The following is a 21961-nucleotide window of genomic DNA, read 5'->3' on the forward strand; positions in this document are numbered from 1 at the left end:
AGGGTGGGGCACATTTTATCGGACCTGAAAGTCCACTGTAGGTGCTTGGGCTCTTACCGGTGAGTGAGATGAAAGCTTTGAGTAAAGCAGTGGTGGCTCCTTAATTTTCCTGCTTGTCTTCTATCTACTGCCTCAGATTTGAGAAGTCTAATTCATCCTGCGTATCCAGTTAAGCAGCAATTCAGTGGTCCTCCTTTAGCCATAGTTTTACTTCGCAAGGTTTTGGTTACCTGCAGTCTACCAATCTGAACATTTTGAAGGGGAAATTCCAGAAATCAATCATTCTTTTGTTTGAAATTGCACATAGTTGAGTAGCACAACATATCTTACACCATCCCGCTCCATCCTGTCTAGGATGAAAATCATTGCTTTTTTCAGTGTATCCATGTTGTAGATGTCACCTGCCCATTAGTCACTTGGTAGCTGTTATCAGACTATATTCATGCTTACATTTAAATAATCTTTATTTTACTGCACTGTGGGTCCATAGGCCAAGAGTAGTGATGCCAGCAGTTAGCATATACAAGAGAGATGACAGGGGTGCTTCCTTAACTGTCTTACAGCATCGCAAGCAAGAGGAGAATGAGTAGAATACAGTAAGATATTCTAGGGGCTGGTCTTATGGCATAGTATGCTAAACCTCTACCTGGGCTGCCAGCGTATCAGAAGGGCACCTGTTCTTGTCCCAGTTGCTTCACTTTCAATCCAGCTCCCTGCTTATGACCTAAGTACTTGTGCCACTGCACGAACATGATGGATGTGGAAGATGCTCCTGGCTTTGGATCTGCTCAACTGTGGCCATTGTGGCCATGTAGGCAGTGAACCAGTGGATAGAAGACCTTTCTCTCTCTCTCTCTCTCTCTCTCTCTCTCTCTTTCTTTCTCTCTCTCTCTCTCCCTCTCTCCCCTCCCTCTCTGTGTAACTGTGTCTGTCAAATAAAAACAAAACATCTCAAAAGAAGTGATATTCTCAGAGTGCGTTCATGCCATTTTTATTAGAGTGTATTGTTATTAAAAATGCTTTATTCATTGTTATGAATCTGTTACTGTTCCTAATTTCTAAAGTCAACTTTATGATAAGAATGTATGTGTTGGAAATGGCAGTTTCAACAGGGTTTGGTGCTGTTTGTGGTTTCAGGCATCTACTGAAGGTCTTGGGATGTATGCCCATGAGCATAAATGGGCTGTGGGGGCGGAAATACTGCATTGCAGTTCTTCCAGCGGGTTGTCCTCTGTCACTCCCTGTCTACCCTATTGTCAGAGTCCAAATTCTAGTCATGCCACTCCTAAATTACTGGAGGAAAAAAAAACAGTTTTGTGATGATAGGTTGGCAAGTTGTGATGTAAAACCAGAAATAAACTTCTTTGAAACTTGTTTTAATAGAATAAGTCTCCTCTGAAATCATCAGCTCCTTGTCCTTGGAAATATTCAGCTAGAAACTGAGTAACTTTACTGAATGGGAGCTTGTACTAGTTAGTCCCGTGGACTCATTGCAACTAGAACTCAGCTTGATTTACTTGACAGTTACCTCACTGCACCCTGGGTTACATGATAGAGCCAATTCATAAAGATGCCAGTTTCAGGGCTTGGCATGATGGCTTAGTGGCTGAAGTCATCACTTTGGAGGCGCTGGGATCCCATATGGGCACCAGTTATAATCCTGGTGGCCCTGCTTCCCATCCAGCTCCCTGCCTGTGGCCTAGGAAAGCAGTTGAGGATGACCCAAAGCCTTGGGACCCTGCACCCGTGTGAGAGACCCAGAAGAAGCTCCTGGCTCCTGGCTTCGGACTGGTGCAGCTCTGGCTTTTGCATCTGTTTGGGGAGTGAATGAACGGACGGAAGATTTTCCTCTGTGTCTCTCCTCCTCTCTATTTGTGACTTTCCAGTAAAGAAGAAGGCAAAAGGATGCCAGTTTCATCTCAGCATCTTCATCTTTCCTCTCAGCTACTTCATGGCTACACTCTTTAGACACACTTGTCATCTTGGCTGAATTCAAGGTTCTCTTTCGTCCATGAATCATCCACATATGTGTCCCTCTGTTGAATGGTTTAACCTGTAACTGTCCAGCAGATGTATCACACTTCCACCAGGTTTAAATATTTGCTTGTTCTGTTCCCACAACTTTAAAAAGTTAAGTAGTGAAAAGTAAAAAATGGTTATTGAAGTGTTTATAATCTCATGATGGGCATTTAGCTTAGCAATTAAGATGCCCGTATTCTGTCAATTTCCACATACCTTTTGAATACATATCTTTCATCTATTGTGTATGTTGCAAAAAACGTTAAGCCAGTATTTGCCTTCATTTTTATGTTTTACTGTTAAACTTTTCATATGTATTAACTATTCAGATTTATCCATTATTTCATATTACTTTACAGTTCCCTGAATTCCCTTGTAAGACTTTCTCTCTTGAAGGTCACAAGAATATTTTTCTAACTGTATGGTTTTGTTTCTCACCTTTAGATTGTTAATCCCTCTAATTATGTACGTATCTGCTATAATATAGGGATCTAACTTTGTTACGCTTTTCCTTTATTGGTAAGCAGTTTTCCCAATATCAATTGTAGAAATAATCCATCTTGGGCCTAGCACGGTGGCCTAGTGGCTGAAGTCCTCACTTTGCATGTGCTCGGATCCCATATGGGCACCAGTTCATGTCCCAGCTGCTCCGCGTCCCATCCAGCTCCCTGCTTGTGGCCTGGGAAAATAGTCAAGGATGGCCCAAAGCCTTTGGAACCCTGCACCCGCATGGGAGACCTAGAAGAAGCAGCTCCTGGTTTCATATCAGCTCAGCTCTGTCTATTGCGGTGGCCACTTGAGACGTGAACCAACAGACAGAAGATATTTCTGTATCTCCTTCTCTGTATATATGACTTTCCAATAAAAATAAATAAATCTTTTGAAAAGGAAAGGAAGGAAAGAAAGAAGTCATCCATCCATCTTGGGGAGGCAGTTGTGGCTTATCAGATGTAGCCTGCAGTACCAACATTGTGTAACGGTCCAAGTGTTTGGGCTGTTGCTTCTCCTGTGGGAGACCTCAGGGAAGCTCCTGGCCACCACCTGGCCTAGGGAGTGAACCAGGGAGTGAAAAATTGAGCTCTCTCTATAACTCTGGCTTTCAAAATAAATAAATACATCTTTAAAAAAAAGAATGACCTATGTTTTTCCTAATTATTCAAATGTTATCTTTATCATATAAGCAGTTAATTTTTCTAACATGTTTGTATTTCTTTTTTAATTCTATTCCACTAATGTTTTAAATCTTTTCTTGTAATATTACCATACTTACTAAAGTTGCAGTAGCCTCATTTTTAAATCTATTCTTTCCAGGTGAACTGAACTGACTTTAAATGATTCTTTCCTTCTGTTTTAATATTTTTAGAAAGACCCTGGATTTTATGCATGTTGTGTTTGGGATTTTTATTAGTTTCCTATTGATATGCAAAGAGCCTGGCTGTTGGAATCTGAGCATCCTGGCCATGAATCCAGCTCTACAGTCTACTAGCTGTGTGCACTTAAACAAGTTCCCTAGCCTGTCAGCCCCACTCCTTTCTGTACAGCCAAGATAATACACCTTACCTTCTAGGCTGTTATTTTCACGTGATTTTATTTATTAATTGGCTAATGGAGTTATTTTTGCAAAAATACTTTATATGTAACACTCACCATCTAATAATTAATTGGCTTCAAGTAATTAATTCAGTAAGTGGTAGCCTTAATCACCATTTAGGGATTTAAACAAAAATAGGATATTTGAACTATTTTCAGATAAAAACACATAATGTCTGGTATTTAATTCAAAATAATCCAGAAGGGAGAAGCAGGAAGGTTACTGTGCATGGGTACCTCCCGGAAGCTGGTGATAGGTCCGCAGAGGTCTCAGATGTATATTGTTGACTTTATATGTTCTAAAACTTCCAAAATAAAAAGGGTTCTAATTTAAAAAAAACTTTAAAGGATGTTAAAATGTCAAAATATACATTGAAATTTTTAAATAGAAGGCTGTATGAATATTACCCTCTGTACTATTGTTTAACACCTCTCAGAGTGGGAAAAAAAAAAAGGCCTATACAGAACAGGGGAGGAAGAAGAAAACTTGAGAAAGAAAAAGGAGATTTTCTTGTCTTTTATGTCCTTTTCCTGGGTTGTAAAACAAAATGGACTTTTCTTAATGCCAATCTAAATGTGAAGCATTGAAACAGATTTCAAGTTATTATAAGGCATAATTTTTTTTAATAATTAAAGCTATTCATCAGCAGACTTGCTCCTGTGAAGTAGTTATCACTCACCCCTGGAAGGGACTAATTGGGGTCACTTTCATCTCTGATTCTGTCATTTTTTGTGTATATCATTTCCTTCCTTCATGAACCTAAGAATGATAGCAATCCCCCATCACTGTTAGTGAGTAAAGAGCTGTTTATTGAACAGATACAGGGAAGGCAACCCAGGGCAGTGGGCAGTGTGCACAGCGTGGTGACGGGAGGGATTAGTAGCTGAAGATATGATGACAGAGAAGTGTAACAAGCCCCATCACTGCATTCAAAGGCTTTCAGGTACAGAAGTTAACGCTGATTAGCCAGGGCAAGCTTCTCTGAAGATGTCACAAATGGACCGATTCTTAAAAATTTTTTAAACAAAAAATTGCCAGAGTTGGTGATTCTTTTAAAAAAAAAAACCCTGAATCTAAGAATTTGAGAACTAGAAAGGATTGTGTGCATGTGTTTAATATTTATTTATTTGAAAGGCAGAATTACAAAGAGAGAAGAGATAGAAAAATCTACTCACTGGTTCACTCCCCAAATGGCTACAATGACCTTGATCTCCCATGTGGAAACAGAGTCACAAGTGGTAGACCCATCTTGCACTGCTTTCCCAGACATATTAGCAAGAATGCTGTATCCCAAGTGTAGTAACTAGGACTCGAACTTGCACCCACATGTGATGCCAGCATCATTGGCTGTGTCAGCCCACAATATCACAATGCCATGCTGGGATTTGAATTTGTAGTCTCTTCTTTCCAGTGATGAAATGGCCAGGGACTGTAGGGATCTGCCCATGAATTAGCTCATGTGATAGATAAAATGGAAAACTTGTAATCCAGATTTGTGACTGTGCTAAATCAGTTGATTTGAGTCTCATCAAATGGTTTGGAAACAACATGTTTACTTTTCCCAATAAATTTGAATAATGAGTCAAGCCCATTCTTAATAGAATTTCTCCTAGCAAAATTCTCTTCTGTAGTGCTTAAAAACTAGGGATGAAAATAGGATGGGTTTGTAGAGGGCCTAGACTAGAGTTGGTAACTTTGGCTTATTTTCTCTCCTCCTTTATGACTCATTAGGTAAATAGCCTTTCTAAATTGTCCTTGGTCACTTTGACAAGGTAACTCAGTTCCAGCTTTGTCCTTTACAAACTGAATGTTCTTTATCAAGTATTTACTTCTCCAGACCTGCTGCTGTTAGAATCACACGTAGATAATATAAATGACATTTGTTTGTAAATGTTGAGTACTGAACAAATGACGAGTTTTCACTTTCGTTACATTGTGGCTTTTTGTTTGTTTTTGACTATGTGGTATTTAATAGTTGCTATTTATTTGATAAATGCTGTTTTATGATTTTAGGTGTCTTTACTACAAGCTCACCATTACTCATTCTCATGCTTAGGGTAGTTCAGAACACTTACAACTTCTTACTTTTGGAGTTTTTACTTTCTTTCACAAACTAAACAATATGAGACATTTGTCCAAATGCTTAACTTACCCTGTTCAAGTTCTATACTTACATGTAATTCCACTGTGTAATTTCTGTGAAATATGGCAATGTGATTCTTTTTTTCAGTGAGTGATTTTGTAAGCTACAAAGCGTTTGTAGGGTGGTAATAAAACATATTTGTATTCCTTTCCATTAGTTACTTTTTCAAAACAGTAATTTTTTTAATGCATTCTGTTAGCTTCTTAATAGTTTTGTGGGCATCTATCCTTAGTGATTTTTCTTCAAAATGTAATGAGATTTTAATTTAACTGTGAATGCAGTTTATTTCTTGGAAGCTGTTTAACTCCCTGGGTCATCTCCTGTTCATATTCCCCCAATTTGTAATCAAGTAGAATATGTCCACCAGGTCAACCTTACACATGTAATTTTTCTTCCAATGAAGCCAAGTTATTTGGCTCCTTAATTTTATTTAATTGTATCTATATATAATCAGGGTGTTAAAGTTGTTAAACTAACAACATTTTTTTTAAAGATTTATTATTGTTATTGGAAAGCCGGATATACAGAGAGGAGGAGAGACAGAGAGGAAAATCTTCCATCCGATGATTCACTCCCCAAGTGAGCCACAACGGGCCGGTGCTGCGCCTATCTGATGCCAGGAACCAGGAACCTCTTCCAGGTCTCCCACGCGGGTGCAGAGTCCCAAAGCTTTGGGCCGTCCTCGACTGCTTTCCCAAGCCACAAGCAGGGAGCTGGATGGGAAGCTGGGCTGCCAGGATTAGAACCGGCGCCCATATGGGATCCCGTGGCGTTCAAGGCGAGGACTTTAGCCGCTAGGCCACGCCCCCGGGCCCAAACTAATAACATTTTTAAGGGATAGGTCTTAAACATTGAATATTTGATGATCTTTTTTTTTTTTAAAGATTTATTATTATTGGAAAGCCGGATATACAGAGAGGAGGAGAGACAGAAAGGAAGATCTTCCATCCGATGTTTCACTCCCCAGGTGAGCCGCAGCGGGCCGGTGCTGCGCCAATCCGATGCCGGGAACCAGGAACCTCTTCCAGGTCTCCCACATGGGTGCAGAGTCCCAAAGCTTTGGGCCGTCCTCAACTGCTTTCCCAGGCCACAAGCAGGGAGCTGGATGGGAAGTGAAGCTGCCGGGATTAGAACTGGCGCCCATATGGGATCCCGGTGCGTTCAAGGCGAAGACTTTAGCCACTAGGCCACGCCACCGGGCCTGAATATTTGATGATCTTATACGTATTCTCCATGTGTAAGGCTATCATCCACGGTAAAGTCTTTTTGGTATGTCTCGTAGGGACCTCTGTCATTCCACCACCTCTGTCATTCTCCCCACTTTCCTGTCTACTATTCCAGATTTTCCCATATCTCACCTTCAATCCTATTTTCAGAAATATTATCTGTGCAACAAAACGTAGACCCTGGAATTTCCTGTACACTAACTCTAGATTCCTATTTCTCACTTTACCACACAGCCCTTTTTTTAGTCTCACCATTTCATCACATAATGTATTCTTGCCTGCTCTAAATGTCCATTCCTGGTCTTCCTTATTCTGAGATTCCTAATTCCTGGTTTTGTTTCTGCCCTTCCTCTCTAGGTATGGAAATCCTATTTATCATTCAATGTCCAGCTCAAATTTAACCACTTTGAGGAAACCTCCAAAAACCTTTTGGATTGGTACATCTGGGAGGCAGTCTAATGTAGTAAAGATAAGTTTGGATTTCGAAGTTTCGCTTACCTACTGCTGTCTAGCAAACCTTAATGGTTTAACACAACAAGCAACAGCCATTTTATTTCTCATATTTCCCTGGGTTGCTGGACTCTCCCCTGCTGATTTTGTAGAGCAGCTGGGAGCTTGGCTGGGACAGCTGGGCCTCTCTTCGTGCTGTCTCTTGTCCTCAAGGAGGATCACCCAGATTGCTGCCTTCATTTAGAAGCCAGAAGGACAGATAGATCAAGATCTTGCATTCCTAGTTCACTCCCCAGATGCTCACAACAGCCAGGAGCCTAGCATTCAATCCAGGGCCTCAGAGTCTTTAGGCACCAACATACTGCCTCCTAGAGTCCACAGAAGCAGGAAACTGGAATCAGAAACAAAGCCAGTTCTCAAACATTGGGTCGAGTGTGGATTGTACGTTATCTGTGTTTTTTTTGTTTGTTTGTTTAAGATTCACTTTATCCTTATTGGTGAGTCAGATATAAAGAAACGAGGAGAGACAGAGAGGAAGATTCTCCGTCCGTAGACTCACTCCACAAGCGGCCACAATAGTCTGTGCTGTGCCAATCTGAAACCAGGAACCAGGAGCCTGCTCTGGGTCTCCCACATGGGTGCAGGGTCCCAAGGCCTTGGACCATCCCCAACTGCCTCCCCAGGCCACAAGCAAGGAGCTGGATGGGAAGTGGGGCCACCAGGACTAGAACTGGCACTCACGTAGGATCCTGGGCATGCAAGGCGAAGACCTTACCTGCAAGGCCACCATGCTCTGATTGTGGGTATCTCAATGGCAAAACTCACCCAACAGAGTTTCTTAACAAAACAGCATTCTGGGGCCCGGCAGCGTGGCCTAGTGGCTAAAGTCCTCGCCTTGAACGCCCTGGGATCCCATATGGGCGCCAGTTCTAATCCCGGCAGCTCCACTTCCCATCCAGCTCCCTGCTTGTAGCCTGGGAAAGCAGTTGAGGACGTCCCAATGCACTGGGACACTGCACCCGCGTGGGAGACCCAGAAGAGGTTCCAGGTTCCCGGCATCGGATCGGCGCACATCGGCCCATTGCGGCTCACTTGGGGAGTGAATCATTGGACGAAAGATCTTCCTCTCTGTCTCTCCTCCTCTGTGTATATCTGGCTGTAATAAAATGAATAAATCTTTAAAAAAAAAAAAAAAAAAAAAACAGCATTCTGAGAAGATAGGCCTCAATGCAAAAATGCTCATCAGGCCTGTTTGTTCCAGTTAACCCTAACCCTAACCACTCAAGTCACATGGTCCAACTCTGGGTAAGTCAACAAGGAGACCATATAGAGCATGTATGCTGGGAGTTGTGACTTGCTGGTCTCATAATCTGCCCTCTGGACCCAGTGATTCACATCCCTTCTGTATGCAAAACATCCCACCCACTGGACACTGAACTCTTACCCATGTCATGACCTCAGCTCAGAGTCCAGGAGCTCAGGATTGTTGTGATCTAGAGGTGGCTGCATGGATACAATCCCTCCTGAGTCAGGGATGCAGGCACTGAAAGGCAAAGTTACCTTCCCACTCCATCATCACCATCTGTCATGCAAAGGATCTTCAGAAAGTTGATGGGAAATGTATATTATTTTAAGAAAAGTGCATGGATATCAAAAGTGTATGCACAAGCCCGGCACAGTGGCCTAGCAGCTAAACTCCTCGCCTTGAATGAATGTGTCCGGATCCCATATGGGCGCCGGTTCTAATCCCGGCAGCTCCACTTCCCATCCAGCTCCCTGCTTGTGGCCTGGGAAAGCAGTCAAGGACGGCCCAAAGCCTTGGCACCCTGCACCCACATGGGTGACCTGGAGGAAGTTCCAGGCTCCTGGCTTCAGATCAGCACAGCACCGGCCGTTGTAATCACTTGGGGAGTTAATCATTGGACAAAAGATCTTCCTCTCTGTCTTTCCTCCTTTCTGTATATCTGACTTTGTAATAAAAATAAATAAATCTTTAAAAAGGAAGAAGGAGGAGAAGGAGCAAGGGGAGACACAGACCAGTCACTGGTCCACAGCAATTCCAAAATTCAGCAGGATACTTGGTGTCAGGATCACCTGCTGTAGGAGCAAAGAATGTTTCCTTATCAGGACCCAGTTCTATTCCCTGGAGGTGGCTGTCTAATCCACCATTCTCTGGCTCTTGGCTGTGCCTTCTGAGCTACCTTCTCTTTTCAGTAGGGAATGGCTCATACTTGGAGCAGAGTGCCCAATCTCAACCTCTTTGTTGTGCGTAGGAAGTTTGGGGTTGAGCCCTATTCCCCTCACCTTGAACTGCCTCTGTGACTTTTAGCCCGAACTCATAAAATGGCCTTAAAAACCTATCAGGATTTCTCTGAATTGAGTTAGAATTCATTTCCTTCCCTCAAAACCACACTCATGATTCTTTGTGAGTCAGACTTCTCTACTGCCAGGATGAACGCTGTTACGGAACAATACCTTCAAAAGTTGGAGAAGTACTTCTGTCCAGCCATTGCATTTTTCAGGTCTTTACAAGGTCTTTACAAGGGTTAGGAATTTACTAACCAGACCCTTGATCGTATATTGAGACTTATTTTTGCAAAAAAAAAAAAAAAAAAAAAAAAGAAGAAGAAGAAGAAAGAAAATTTAAACAAGAACAGTTTTATTTTCACCCTTGCATAAGCCTTGCTACTCTAAAATGTGTTTGCCAACTGAACACGTTTCTTATTGGTTCATCTCTGTCTTTGATATTACATGTGGCTAAAAGAACCTGATGTTTTCAACATTCTGCCTGAAAATCCTATATTCCTTAGTTTATTAGATGCATTTTCTGTTGTTCATGTTACCAAAGGCAATTGTTTTTCCGACTGTTTCATTCCCTTCTGACACGATATTCTCTTCCTCAGTCCTCCAATAAATTTCCTCACTTTTTTTTCCAGCTTCCACTAAGAGTTTGCCATTTCTTCAGCCTCTGCCTGCAGCTCCCACTGCTCAAATTCAAAGCCATGAACTCCTAGTGTAGGCTTTTGTTATGACAGCATGCTCCCATTAGATGTACCAGTTTCTGTATTACATACCTATTGTTGCATGGTAAACACTGAACTCTGCCAATTAGTGACTTTAGACACCAGTTTTATTTCTTACCATTATATGGATTCTTTACATGCTCATGCAGTTGTGATAAACAAAGGCTGCCAGTTGCATGGGTGCTTATCAGGCTTTGCTTACATCTTGTTTGGTCAAAGCAAGTCACATGACCAAACTTCGAGTCAGTATGAAGGAAATTACACTGAAGCATGGAAACCAAGAGAAATGATTCACATGGAGCCGTTTGTAACAGAATCCAATGGATGTCTACTTGAATTTTACTGCACATCCTTAGAGAAGTTATTGCACTCGTACGCAATAATACTGTTCTTAAGAAATTATAGGGCCCGGTGCAGTAGCCCAATCCCCATATGGACACCCATTTGTATCCTGGCTGCTCTACTTCCCTTCTAGCTCCCTGCTAGCTCCATGCTAGTAGCCTGGAAAAACAGAATGGTCCAACACCTTGGGACCCTAGACCCGCATGAGAGCCCCAGAGGAAGCTCCGAGCTCCTGGTCTTGAATTGGCTCAGCTCCAGCCTTTGTGGCTACTTCAGAAGTGGAACAGCAGATGGAAGTCTTCTCTCTGTAAATCTGACTTTGCAATAAAAATAAATAAATCTTTTTTTTAAAAAAGTATACCACCTATTATAGGATTCTGAAGAGATTTAAATTTTTAATGGCTATTTATTGGATTTTTTTCTGATTATAAAAATAATACCCTGAGTATACATTTGACCTAGAGTACCTAGATCTGATACCTGGCTCTAGGTGTTCAGGATCCATGCTGTTCATGGGAAACAGAAGAGGTGGCTCGAGTGACTGGTAGCCATGTGGAACACCCAGACTGAGTTCCCATCTCACAGCTTGCACTTGACCTAGCCCAGCCATTGCAAGCGACTGCAAAGTGGACCTGTGGATTAAAGGTGCTCTCTTGCCTTCTGCATCTCTCTCAGCTTCTGTGCCTGTCAAATAAATTCTTAAAATTTTAACTAATACTTTTATCATTATATTAATGTACCCATTATAGAAAATGAGTTAAGAAGAAAACAAATATCCCGAACCCTTACCTGACACAGTGCTGCAGTGTAAATCCTCAAGGACTAGCCCTGTCTCATTCGCTGCTGCAGGTCTGTCTGTGGATTCTTATTCTAATAGGGAAGGCCCCTGAAGGACCCCATTCATCCCCATAAATCTTGCTTAGGGTTAAAAGAGATCATTTATATAAACTACTTAGTTTGGTGTGAGCACAGATTGAATTCTTGTTTAGTTTTAAACTCAAAACTGTGTAATTTATAACAGAGAAGGCGATGCTGAGATGAAAGCATCTAACTGGATCTGTGATGGTTGGACTGCCACCAGCCAGTTTCTCACCAGGGAAACCTGGTGTCTTTGGGCTAGAGAGTAAGGAACATTGCCGAGAGTGTTGTAGGTCTGTTGTACTGAGCCTTGAGATCTCCTTGTGGATCCCTGACTACTCTGGGGGGAAGTTGCTGTTAAAAAGAAATACTCTATGAAGTATTCACTTGTCCTAAATTGGCATTCAATGATAGTGTAACATGGTATTCTCGACCCTCAGACACATCTTACCCTTCTGTTTTAGTCAAAGAAGCTTGGCAGAGATCACAGAACTTATCCATACCGCTCTTCTTGTACATCGCGGGATTGTGAATCTAAGTGAATTGCAGTCTTCTGATGGGCCACTGAAAGATATGCAGTTTGGAAATAAAATAGCCATCCTGAGTGGAGACTTTCTTCTAGCAAATGCCTGCAATGGACTAGCCCTTCTCCAGAACACCAAGGTAAGAACCGGCAGGATCTGCTGTGCCTAGAAGGCCTCGGCTGGCACTTGGTTCATTGCCAGAGCCATGGAGGTATTTGCACGCCTTGCTGCCCAAGTCAGATCACATACATTCTTAGTACATGCTGATAGTAGCAGTATCAACAGCAGCAAAGACTAGTATTGGCAGGGAGGTGTTTGGAAATTAATTTCTGTTTTTCCTAATTATGGATGAAAATGTTTGTTAATTGTAGGATAGTAATAAATATTTCAAAATAAGAAAGATATAACCTATTTACCAGGGATAAACACAATTAGTTGATATTTGATTTACTTCCTTGCTATTTAGATGTTCAAACTTGTCTTCATATATGTGAATTTTTATAGCACAGGTAAGAACTTGTGTAATTGTAAGGTTTTAATTTTCTATTTTTTCCCACTTTATGTTATAAAGTAGACTTATCTCCATATTATTAACAACATTTTTTTAAAAGATTTATTTATTTTTAGTGGAAAGGCAGATTTACTGAAAGAGAGACCTTCTGTCTGCTGATTCATTCCCCAAGTGACCGCATGGCTGGAGCTGAGCCAGTCTGAAGCCAGGAACCAGGAGCTTTTTCCAGATCTCCCATGCAGGTGCAGGGCCCCAAGGCTTTGGGCCATCCTCGACTGCTTTCCCAGGATACAAGCTGGTACCCATATGGGATCCTGGTGCATGCAAACCAAGGATTGCACCACAGGGCCATTGATCAGACACCATGTTGTTAACATCCATTGTAAACTTTCTAATGGCTGCATAGTAGACAGTCAGTTATATGTAATATCATTCACAGTCCCAATTTTTACTCATTTTAGGTTGCATCTTCCATTTCTTAATATGTATTTATTTATTTAAAAGTCAGAGTTCCTGGGCACCAGTTCTAATCCCGGCAGCTCCACTTCCCATCCAGCTCCCTGCTTGTGGCCTGGGAAAGCAGTCAAGGACAGCCCAAAGCCTTGGCACCCTGCACCCACATGGGAGACCTGGAAGAGGTTCCTGGTTCCCGGCATCGGATCGGTGCAGCACCGTCCCATTGCGGCTCACTTGGGTAGTGAATCATCGGACGGAGGATCTTCCTCTCTGTCTCTCCTCCTCTCTGTATATCCGACTTTGTAATAAAAATTTAAAAATCTAAAAAAAAAAAAAGTAAAAAAAAAGTCAGAGTTCTGTTGCTGGCGTAGTGGTAGAGCAAGCTAATCCTCTGCCTGCAGCACCTGCATTCCATATGAATGCTGGTTTGTGTCCCAGCTACTCTGCTTTCCATCCAGCTCCTTACTTGTGGCCTGGGAAAGTAGCAAAGGGTGTCCAAAACCTTGAGATTCCCACTCAGGTTGGGGAGCCAGAGAAAAGGTCCTGGCTCCTGGCTTTGGATCAGCTCAACTCTGGCAATTGCTTTCATTTGGGGAGTAAACTAGGGATGAAGATCTTTGTCTCTCCTTCTCTCTGTAAATCTGCCTTTCAGATTTAAAAAAGTAATAATAATAAGTAAATCTCTAAAAGCAAACAGAGTTGGGGGGATGAGAAGTATCCACCTGCTGATTAATTTCCAAGATGGCTGCAATAGCCAGTGCTAGGCCAGTTCGAAGCCAGGAACAGCACCGTTGTTCTTCCACATGGATGTCAGGAGCCCCACCCCACAGCTTAACTATCCTCTTCTGCTTTTCCCAGACTGTCAGCAGGGAGCTGGCTCAGAAGCAGAGCAGCCAGGACACGAACTGGCATCCATATGGGCTCCTGTGTTGCAGGCAGTGGTTTTACCGGCTACACCACGATGCCAGCCTATGGTTCTTTATTTTGCTCTCTTAAATAGATCTGCATAAAATGTCTTTGCACGTCAACCTTCCCCTTTTCAGATTTTGTATTTTAAATAAATACCGAGAAGTAGTTTAAAGATTTTCAACTTCTATAGTGTTTCCAATACATATTTCCGAACTGTTTTCCACAGATTGTAAAGTGGTATTGGTTATATATCAAGTAAAATTAGATTTGTTTCTAAGATAATTTTGGCCTAAACAAAGTCAGAGATTTGTTGTTTTGTTTTGTTTTCTGACTTCTTATGTGTAAATACCTGGAAGTTGATGCTGACATTCTGCAAAGTCAGGGCCCCAGGCTCCTTGTGTCTTACTGTTCTGCCTTCCTTACTGTGCCACTTCATGGGTTAGTATGACTCCATCAGGCCTAAGCTCCAGTTAGTAGGGAAACAGAAGGAGAAAGGACAAAGAGCGGCAGATTTGCTTTCCATGGAGGTCAGAGGAGTGTGCTTCCTGCTTCACTCACTACAGGCAGTTGCCGAGTAAGGCAACTGTCCTGGGATCCTGTGTAGCCTAACTTTTGTCCTGCGTTTTCCATTTTTAAAGAGATAATCCTGAGTGATAATTGTATTACATTATAGCTGGAGTTGCTGAACTGTGAGGTTTGAGGAATAGAGCCAGTGTTGAGTCTGAAAATACCCTTGAGCACAGCAGTGCCTTTGCTCTTTATTGTCTGTCAGTCAGATTTTAGAAATCTTTGTAAACATCTGTGTTCAACACTGGCATTGAACTTTGTTCTAAATTGGCCATCAAATGCATGCTGGATTCTAAAAAGAACACATTAATTTGTAGCAGAGAAGGGAAAAGAGAAATCAATCAGCTAGGTTGCACCAGGTTTGAGAAAATCTTTCCAAGGTCTGTTGGCTGATCAGATCCACCTTAGTGCCAGCACAGGCCCAGGAACATGCAGCAAAATGTGGACAGAAGAGTTGTCCAACCTGTTCTGCCTTCCATCCTCTGATGAGGCTCATGACATCCTCTCTTGACCTAAATAAGCTGGCTCCTAGCCCAGCTGGGCATGCCCCCACTTCCCCTGCTTCTGTGAGTGTCAGCAGGTTGTGAGTGATGCTAATTTAGCCCAGCCCAGCTCTCCCATATGGGCAGGTGCCTTTGCCTGACCCAGAGACAGTTTCCAGTTTCCTTCCTGTAAACCACTTAGTCTCAGTTCCCATCTCACCCACCTGCAAGTGCAATGACCCGATCCGTGGAAACCCCCAAAAGTCATTCCTCCCTTGTCAAGCCCTCAGCTGCTCCTACTCCAATATGTCCCCAGGCCCCTTCCCTGGGCAATCTGCTGTCCCCCCACCTGAGAGCCAGGGATGACATGAACCTGTCTGGGATTCCCCACCTTAATAGAGACTACCATGTCCAGATGTGAGGATACAATACAACATGCATCCCTACTTCTATATCAAAGATGGACTTCCAATGAAACTGTTGGACATGTCTAGACAATGGGATGCTGGACTGTCTGACCTTGTCTATACCAGCAATATAGGGCACACTTAAATAACAGATTGATAGAATTATAACTCCTTATGAAAGACTATACTATTATAACAATATAGGGAAAATCAGTGGGAGGAGTGGTAATTTGTGGGGGGGGGGTGAAATCCCAGACTCTATGGAATTGTACCATAAAATTCAAAATTTAAAAGGTGGGGGGAATGGCATACTGATCTAGTTAACACAAAACTGACATTAACCAAGTCCAAAATGCCCGCCAATTATTAGCTGCTTCTCTCCCAGCACTGTAACACTTGCCTAGGTATAAGGCAACCCAAGCAGTTGCCTACAGCTGGGGACATAGGCACTTTAACAGGAAGCTGGATCAGAAGTGGAGCTATCAGAACTTAAACCAGCGCAACGTGGAATGCTGGTGCTATGGTTAGTAGCTTTGCCCACTATACCACAGTGCTGATCCTGGCAGTTTTATTTTAAAATACCACATTTTTAAAACCTGCATTATTCAGAAGAGTACCAATAACCCAGTATTAGATATGAATAAGAAATGGCCAAAAAATAGATGACAATACATGAAGAATTACTGTACTTGAGATGTTTACTATTTAGATAATCAGCATAAATTATTCTATCTTTAGTGTACATGGATGTATGTTAACTTCTGAAATGTTACTTTTGAAAGATTTTTTAAAGATTTTTGAATGAACTCATCGAGTTCAAAAGTGTAATGAAATCGATTGTTAGTTAATATGTGTTTCCAAAAAATCATGAAATGTTAGTTGTTCTAGCATTCCTTTTTACTCTTCAGTGTTCTTTGGATGACGTTGTATAGTGTCTGTACTCTGAGGGCATTTCTCAGATGCAATTGTTCTGCTTATGTCCTATTGGCCAGAAGCCTGGTAGTTAAGGCTGCGCTGGAGTGCCTGCCTTTAATACTTCATCTGTCCTGCTAGTGTATCCTAGGAGGAGGCAGTGATGGCTCTTGTAATTGGATCCCTGTGCCCCAGTGTGGATTGAGTTCCCAAGCCCTGATTTTAATGCAGCCCCTACTGTTGCACACATTTGGGAATAAACCAACAGAATCCCCTGTACCCCATGTGTCTTTCTTCCCACTCAGATTTTTTTTAAAGATTCATTTATTTTTATTGGAAAGGCAGATGTATAAAAACAGGGAAATACAGAGAGGAAGATCTTCCATCCATTGATTCACTCCCCAAGTGGCCGCAACAGCCGGAGCTGAACTGATCCTAAGTCAGAAGCCAGTAGTTTTTTCCGGGTCTCCCATGCAGGTGCAGGGTCCCAAGGCTTTGAGCTCTCCTCAAGTGCTTTCTTATGCTACAAACAGGGAGCTGGAAGGGAAGTGGAGCAACCAGGACATGAACTGGCACTCATATGGGATCCTGGCACATGCAACACAAGGACTTTAGCCACTAGGCTACCGTGCCAATTTCCCCTCTCAGATTTTTAAAAATTTAATCAGTCATTGATTTGATTGATTTTGCAAAAAGTTTAAAGATCACAGGACAACATATTGTTGTAAGGGAGACTGGGGCAAGTGGTATTTATGACAAGTAGCCATGTACCCAGCTAGAAATCTGAAAGAGACAGAAAATAAATACTGAGAGACAAGTAGCGTTGTGCTCTGTCTCATTTTTGGCTAGCATGTGTATATATCAGATAGATGTACTGATTTGAGAAAATAATGTAATATCCAGTTTTTATCCCCTTGGGGAGAAAACTTTGATAAATGAACTGGCCATGTGAAGCAGAGGAAGAGACAGTCAAATATCTTTTCTGAGATTCATTACCATCGGGCATTCTTTACTCACTCCCCGTTTCTCCTCTGTGTAGAGTGTCCCTTCTTAGGTCTTCCTAAATGTTCCCCTTCATATTGGAATTCACATGTTAATGGAAAATTCCTATCCTTCTGAGTCACCAGCTGCACAGTCCATCCTTTTCTCTGCCACACCTCCAGTGGTATGTGAGGAAGTTTGGTCCTAACTCAGAGAAGGAAGAGACCTTACAAAGTACAAGTGTGAGGGCCTTCATCTGCACTTGATCAGCTCTAGCCGTATCCTGACTGCTCACGAATTAGACCCACACAGCTCAGGGGAGGAAATATTCGGAACGTATCACGTAGCTAAACTCAGTATGGTCCCCACTAAGGCCTGTTGCCTTTGACAAATTTCTGTTTTCCCTTACCATCTGTCATAACTTACTTTGAGATATTCTGATGAAATCTTACCCAAGGTTGAGATGATGGCATTATGTACAAATAAAATCATGCTGTAAGTGAATGCAAATAAATAATTACTTATTTAAACCACTTCCCTTTTATGGGAGTAATACTCATTCACCATGTTCCTTTCTCTTCGCTACCCTGTGTCAGTCACACATTCTTCCTTTCAGTCTGGTTCAAGTTCAGTGAAAATGGAAGCTTTATTCCCATCAAAAGCAAATCGCATTCACAGCCTGTGAAATCTACTCTTGGTGTTTTGCATTCAGAAGCATCACTGTAAATGTTCCAGAGTCTAAGACCTCCACCATCTGCTCCATTAGGCACTGGATTTCAGTAGCACTGCATGATCTACAAAGAGAAGGAGGGGAAAAACAATTCAGCTTGAAGTAGGAGTGAGCGGGCGTTTCCTTCTCCTTCATGAGTCCTACTTCTCCATGATCTGTGTACAGGTTTGCACCATTTGGCATTTTATCAACGCTTCTCTGATCAGGAATCCTTTTCTTTTTAGGCAGTGATGGTCTGGATATTTTTTCTGAATTTGATAATTCTGTATTGAATTGAAGCCCTTTATTCTATGTAACCCTCCTATTCATCCAAAACATGGATTCTTTGCACCGTATTCTTCAAAGGGTCATTGATGGCTGCAAGGTCAATTTCAAAAGATGCTTCCCTGGCTTATTAAAAGACCCAGTGTACCATGTCCAGGGGTCCCTGATTGAGCTTCTACACATCTAGTAGCCCTCTTTAAAGCATAGTAGACGGCATCCAAATCACATGAGCAGTATTTTAAACTGAAGTGATGGTAAGGCGTACTCAAAGTGCTTAAAAGTCAAGAATTTTTTTTCTTTTTTTTGGTATAGCATATATCTCCCACATTTGCAACCAGTTCCTGTAATTTAAATACCTGATAGTATTTTCATCAGAGTTTTCTTTTTTATTTTTCAAGGGAAACAGTGTTATATTTCTCTCAGAAAAGGTCTTATTAAATTTAGCTCCCAGCAGTTTAGACTGATTAATTAACCCATATAGGGTTATGGTTTTTTGTTTGTGTACTTGCTCTTTGGAAAGAGGGGGTGACAATAAGTATCTTTGGGTAGTATTCTTTTCTTCTCCCTACATATGGTTACTGTATTGGTTAAGTTAGAGACTATGTAATGATGTCTTAGTTTTCTAAGAAGGAAAGTTTATCAGCGATTAGCAATATAGACACCAGACCAATGAGGGAGCAAGCAGAACGTGATGCAAAATTTCTGTTTATAGTATGTCACCATTTCTTTACAATGACATCCTTCTTTTTAGACTATGTATTTAAAATGACAGTTAAAGTTGGCGTATTTGTAACAACTTTAATTTTTTATGATTTACCTACCAATTTCCTCTGCTACTGGATTTTTGTTGGAATTTCTATATGATGAGTTTGTGTCTGGACTTCTCCCAGGACAGAGCATTAGAAAAGTACTTCAGCCATCAGATGAAATCCAGAACTGTATTATAATCGCCAAGGGTAAGATTAGCAATTATTCTCCCTTTGGCTTTTCGCTGAAGATATTAGGGGTCTTCAACGTAATTGTCTCAGGTAACACTTAGATATTTAAATATCTCTAACTATAAAATTACTATATTAGTCCTCTGGTAACTGTCTTCTTACTATTATAGCCAGGATCACTGTGTGCTAATTAATAAGAATTTTGAATTTGACTGAGTTGAAAAATTTGGTTTATACTTGGGTTTTCATTCATTTTCAGTTATAAACATAAGGACAACCTGGTATCGTAGTGTTGCTGTCTTTTTTTTAGTGTCTTTTATTTTCTGTGTCTAGTGATAAGCATAATATTTAAAGAACTGAGCTCATTATGGTGTTTGTTTTTTTTTTAATGTGTAGTCATTTTAATGGAATTGACCCATAGAAGCACTTGACACGCAGACAGTGAGTCAGCCTGGGTCTTGCTTACACAGTCAAGAGCATTGCCATGATGTCTCGCCTTGGGGCTGTTCTATTAAGCATTAGTGATTTATGTTTCTAAATAACCAGTGGCACAGATGTACTCCTTCCATAGCTGATGCGTTTCCTTATGTTAACTTTGTTTTCCTAAAGGCATAAATATGTTGTTTACAAGGAAGGATTTTGTTTGTATAAACATGTTCAATTTATGCATATAAATCTCCTTTTACACTGTCTATACATTTTAATTAAAAGACTGCTATTGTTTAACTTGTGTTGTCTTTTACATTCATTTTACTTTCAAATTCATTTAAAAGTGGAACCTTTTAGTGTTTTCTTATTCTATTCGTTTAAAATAGTCATTATTAGGACAGTGTGTATCTGTATTTTTTGCCAGTACTGTTTTGTGGAAATAGTTGAATATCTCATCTTGTCCCATTAGATTGATAGCCTAGATCAGTATTTTCACTGCATATAAGCCTAGCACCTCAAATGCAAATGTCCCAGAGGGTGGGGTGGAGCATTAGCACAAAAGGTAAGTGGGAGTCATCCACGAACGATTACTTAATTAAGCGGAGAAGTCAAAATGCCATTGTAAAACTGATGTCTTTAAACCCCCCTAAAAGCACTCCAGCTTTTTAAAAATCATTTATTAAGATAGTCCTAAAACAAATGTTATAATCCTTTTCTGAGCCTGCTGCTTTGGTCTTTAAAAACAATTGGTATATGCAAAGTATACTAGAAATAAGAAGTATGTTAAATGTATCTTGTTAATACTTGGAACTCTGAGCCAGTGCTGTGTCAGGTCAGGCTGATCTCCCACCTGCGAGCCAGTATCCCACATGGATGCTGGTTCAAGTCTTTGCTCTTCTGTTTGCATTCCAGCTCCGTACTTATGGTCTGAGCAAGCAGTGGAAAGTGACCAAGGCCTTGCTTGGGCCCTGCACCCACATGGGAGACCCAAAGAGGCTGCTGACTCCTGGCTTTAGATTAGCTCAGCTTTAGCCTTGTAACTTTGGGAAGTGAACTAGCAAATAGATCTCAGTCAGTCTGTCTCTCTTGCTCTTGCTCTGTAACTCTTACAAGTACAATAAATAAATCTTAAGAAAAAAAAAAAAAGCAAACTCTTGACCTTTCCCTGTTCTGATGCTATCCAGCAATAGAGGACACTCTTTCTTTGCTATGGGAAGATCAAAGGCTGCAGCAATGGACATTTCTCTGAGTGTCCATCAAATCAGATGTCTGATACGGAGCGAGAGCAAGGGATGCTTACACATCTGTTTCATGTGCCTACTGTGCAGAAATGACCATTACAACCAAAACCTGTGTTCTGCAAAAATGTATCTTCTGAAATGGGTAGAGTTGAATGCCAAAATATGGTTGGCCATGAGAGAGAAATGTATTGATTTAGCAATCTTATGATACATTTAGCAGGCTCATTTCTGAGTCCTGTTTTGCACTTTCCAGAAGCAAACTTAATTAAATCAAGTTTTGCGGCCTCCGTTTTCACAGATATAAATTTTTCCAAAGCCAGGGGGTGGAGGGTGGGATCTGTTCTCAAGAAATGCTTGTTCAGTGCTCTTCTTTGCACTTTCTAATACTCTTATCCTAGGAGCTTCCTGAGTTATGACCTTAGCAAACATCATGAGTGGGGGACTGCCTGTTGGCTTCCCCTGCGTCCCTAGCTGCTTGACCCAGCCTCTCTTAACCCATCATTTCTTTCTCTCCTGGGACCTGTACTGTGCCACTTCACATGATCTCTTACTAAGGTAACTGAAGCTCAGGCAACACTTTGCCTCCAGTTTTTCATTCTTCTTATACCCATTATTTCAAAAAACTGTTGCCTTAATAAAAAAGAAAATTTCTAATACTAGAAATTAAGTAGGTACGTGAAAGAACCAGTGTCTCTACCCCTTTCCTTTTATTGAATCAAGTTCTCTTTTAGCTGTCAACCTTAAAACATAGTTAAACCAATACTTCCTGTTCAGTTTTGTTTTTCTGTATTGTTTGAGGGTTTTGTTACAGAATGGTTTTCTGCTATTTTTAATTAGTGTACAGTTTTTCTAAAACTATAAGCACACTGAACTTTGGTGAGCTGCCCTTTATGAATTTTGTTAACTTATTTTCATTTTCTTTGAAAAGCAGAGAGACAGAAATCTTGCATCTGCTGAT

General features: G+C 41.3%; 1 protein-coding gene across 2 annotated transcripts in view; it reads left to right on the forward strand.

The window, feature by feature from the left end:
• The window catches only part of PDSS2 (decaprenyl diphosphate synthase subunit 2), a 275263-nt gene that overhangs the window by 145948 nt on the left and 107354 nt on the right, over window positions 1-21961 (forward strand). For both annotated transcript variants that reach the window (XM_058660154.1, XM_058660146.1), the window contains exon 3: window positions 12117-12315. In XM_058660154.1, the coding sequence (XP_058516137.1) occupies window positions 12117-12315 (199 nt within the window). The remainder of the gene's footprint in view (window positions 1-12116; window positions 12316-21961) is intronic.

Source organism: Ochotona princeps, chromosome 1 (genome assembly GCF_030435755.1).
Source record: "Ochotona princeps isolate mOchPri1 chromosome 1, mOchPri1.hap1, whole genome shotgun sequence".
NCBI lineage: Eukaryota > Metazoa > Chordata > Mammalia > Lagomorpha > Ochotonidae > Ochotona > Ochotona princeps.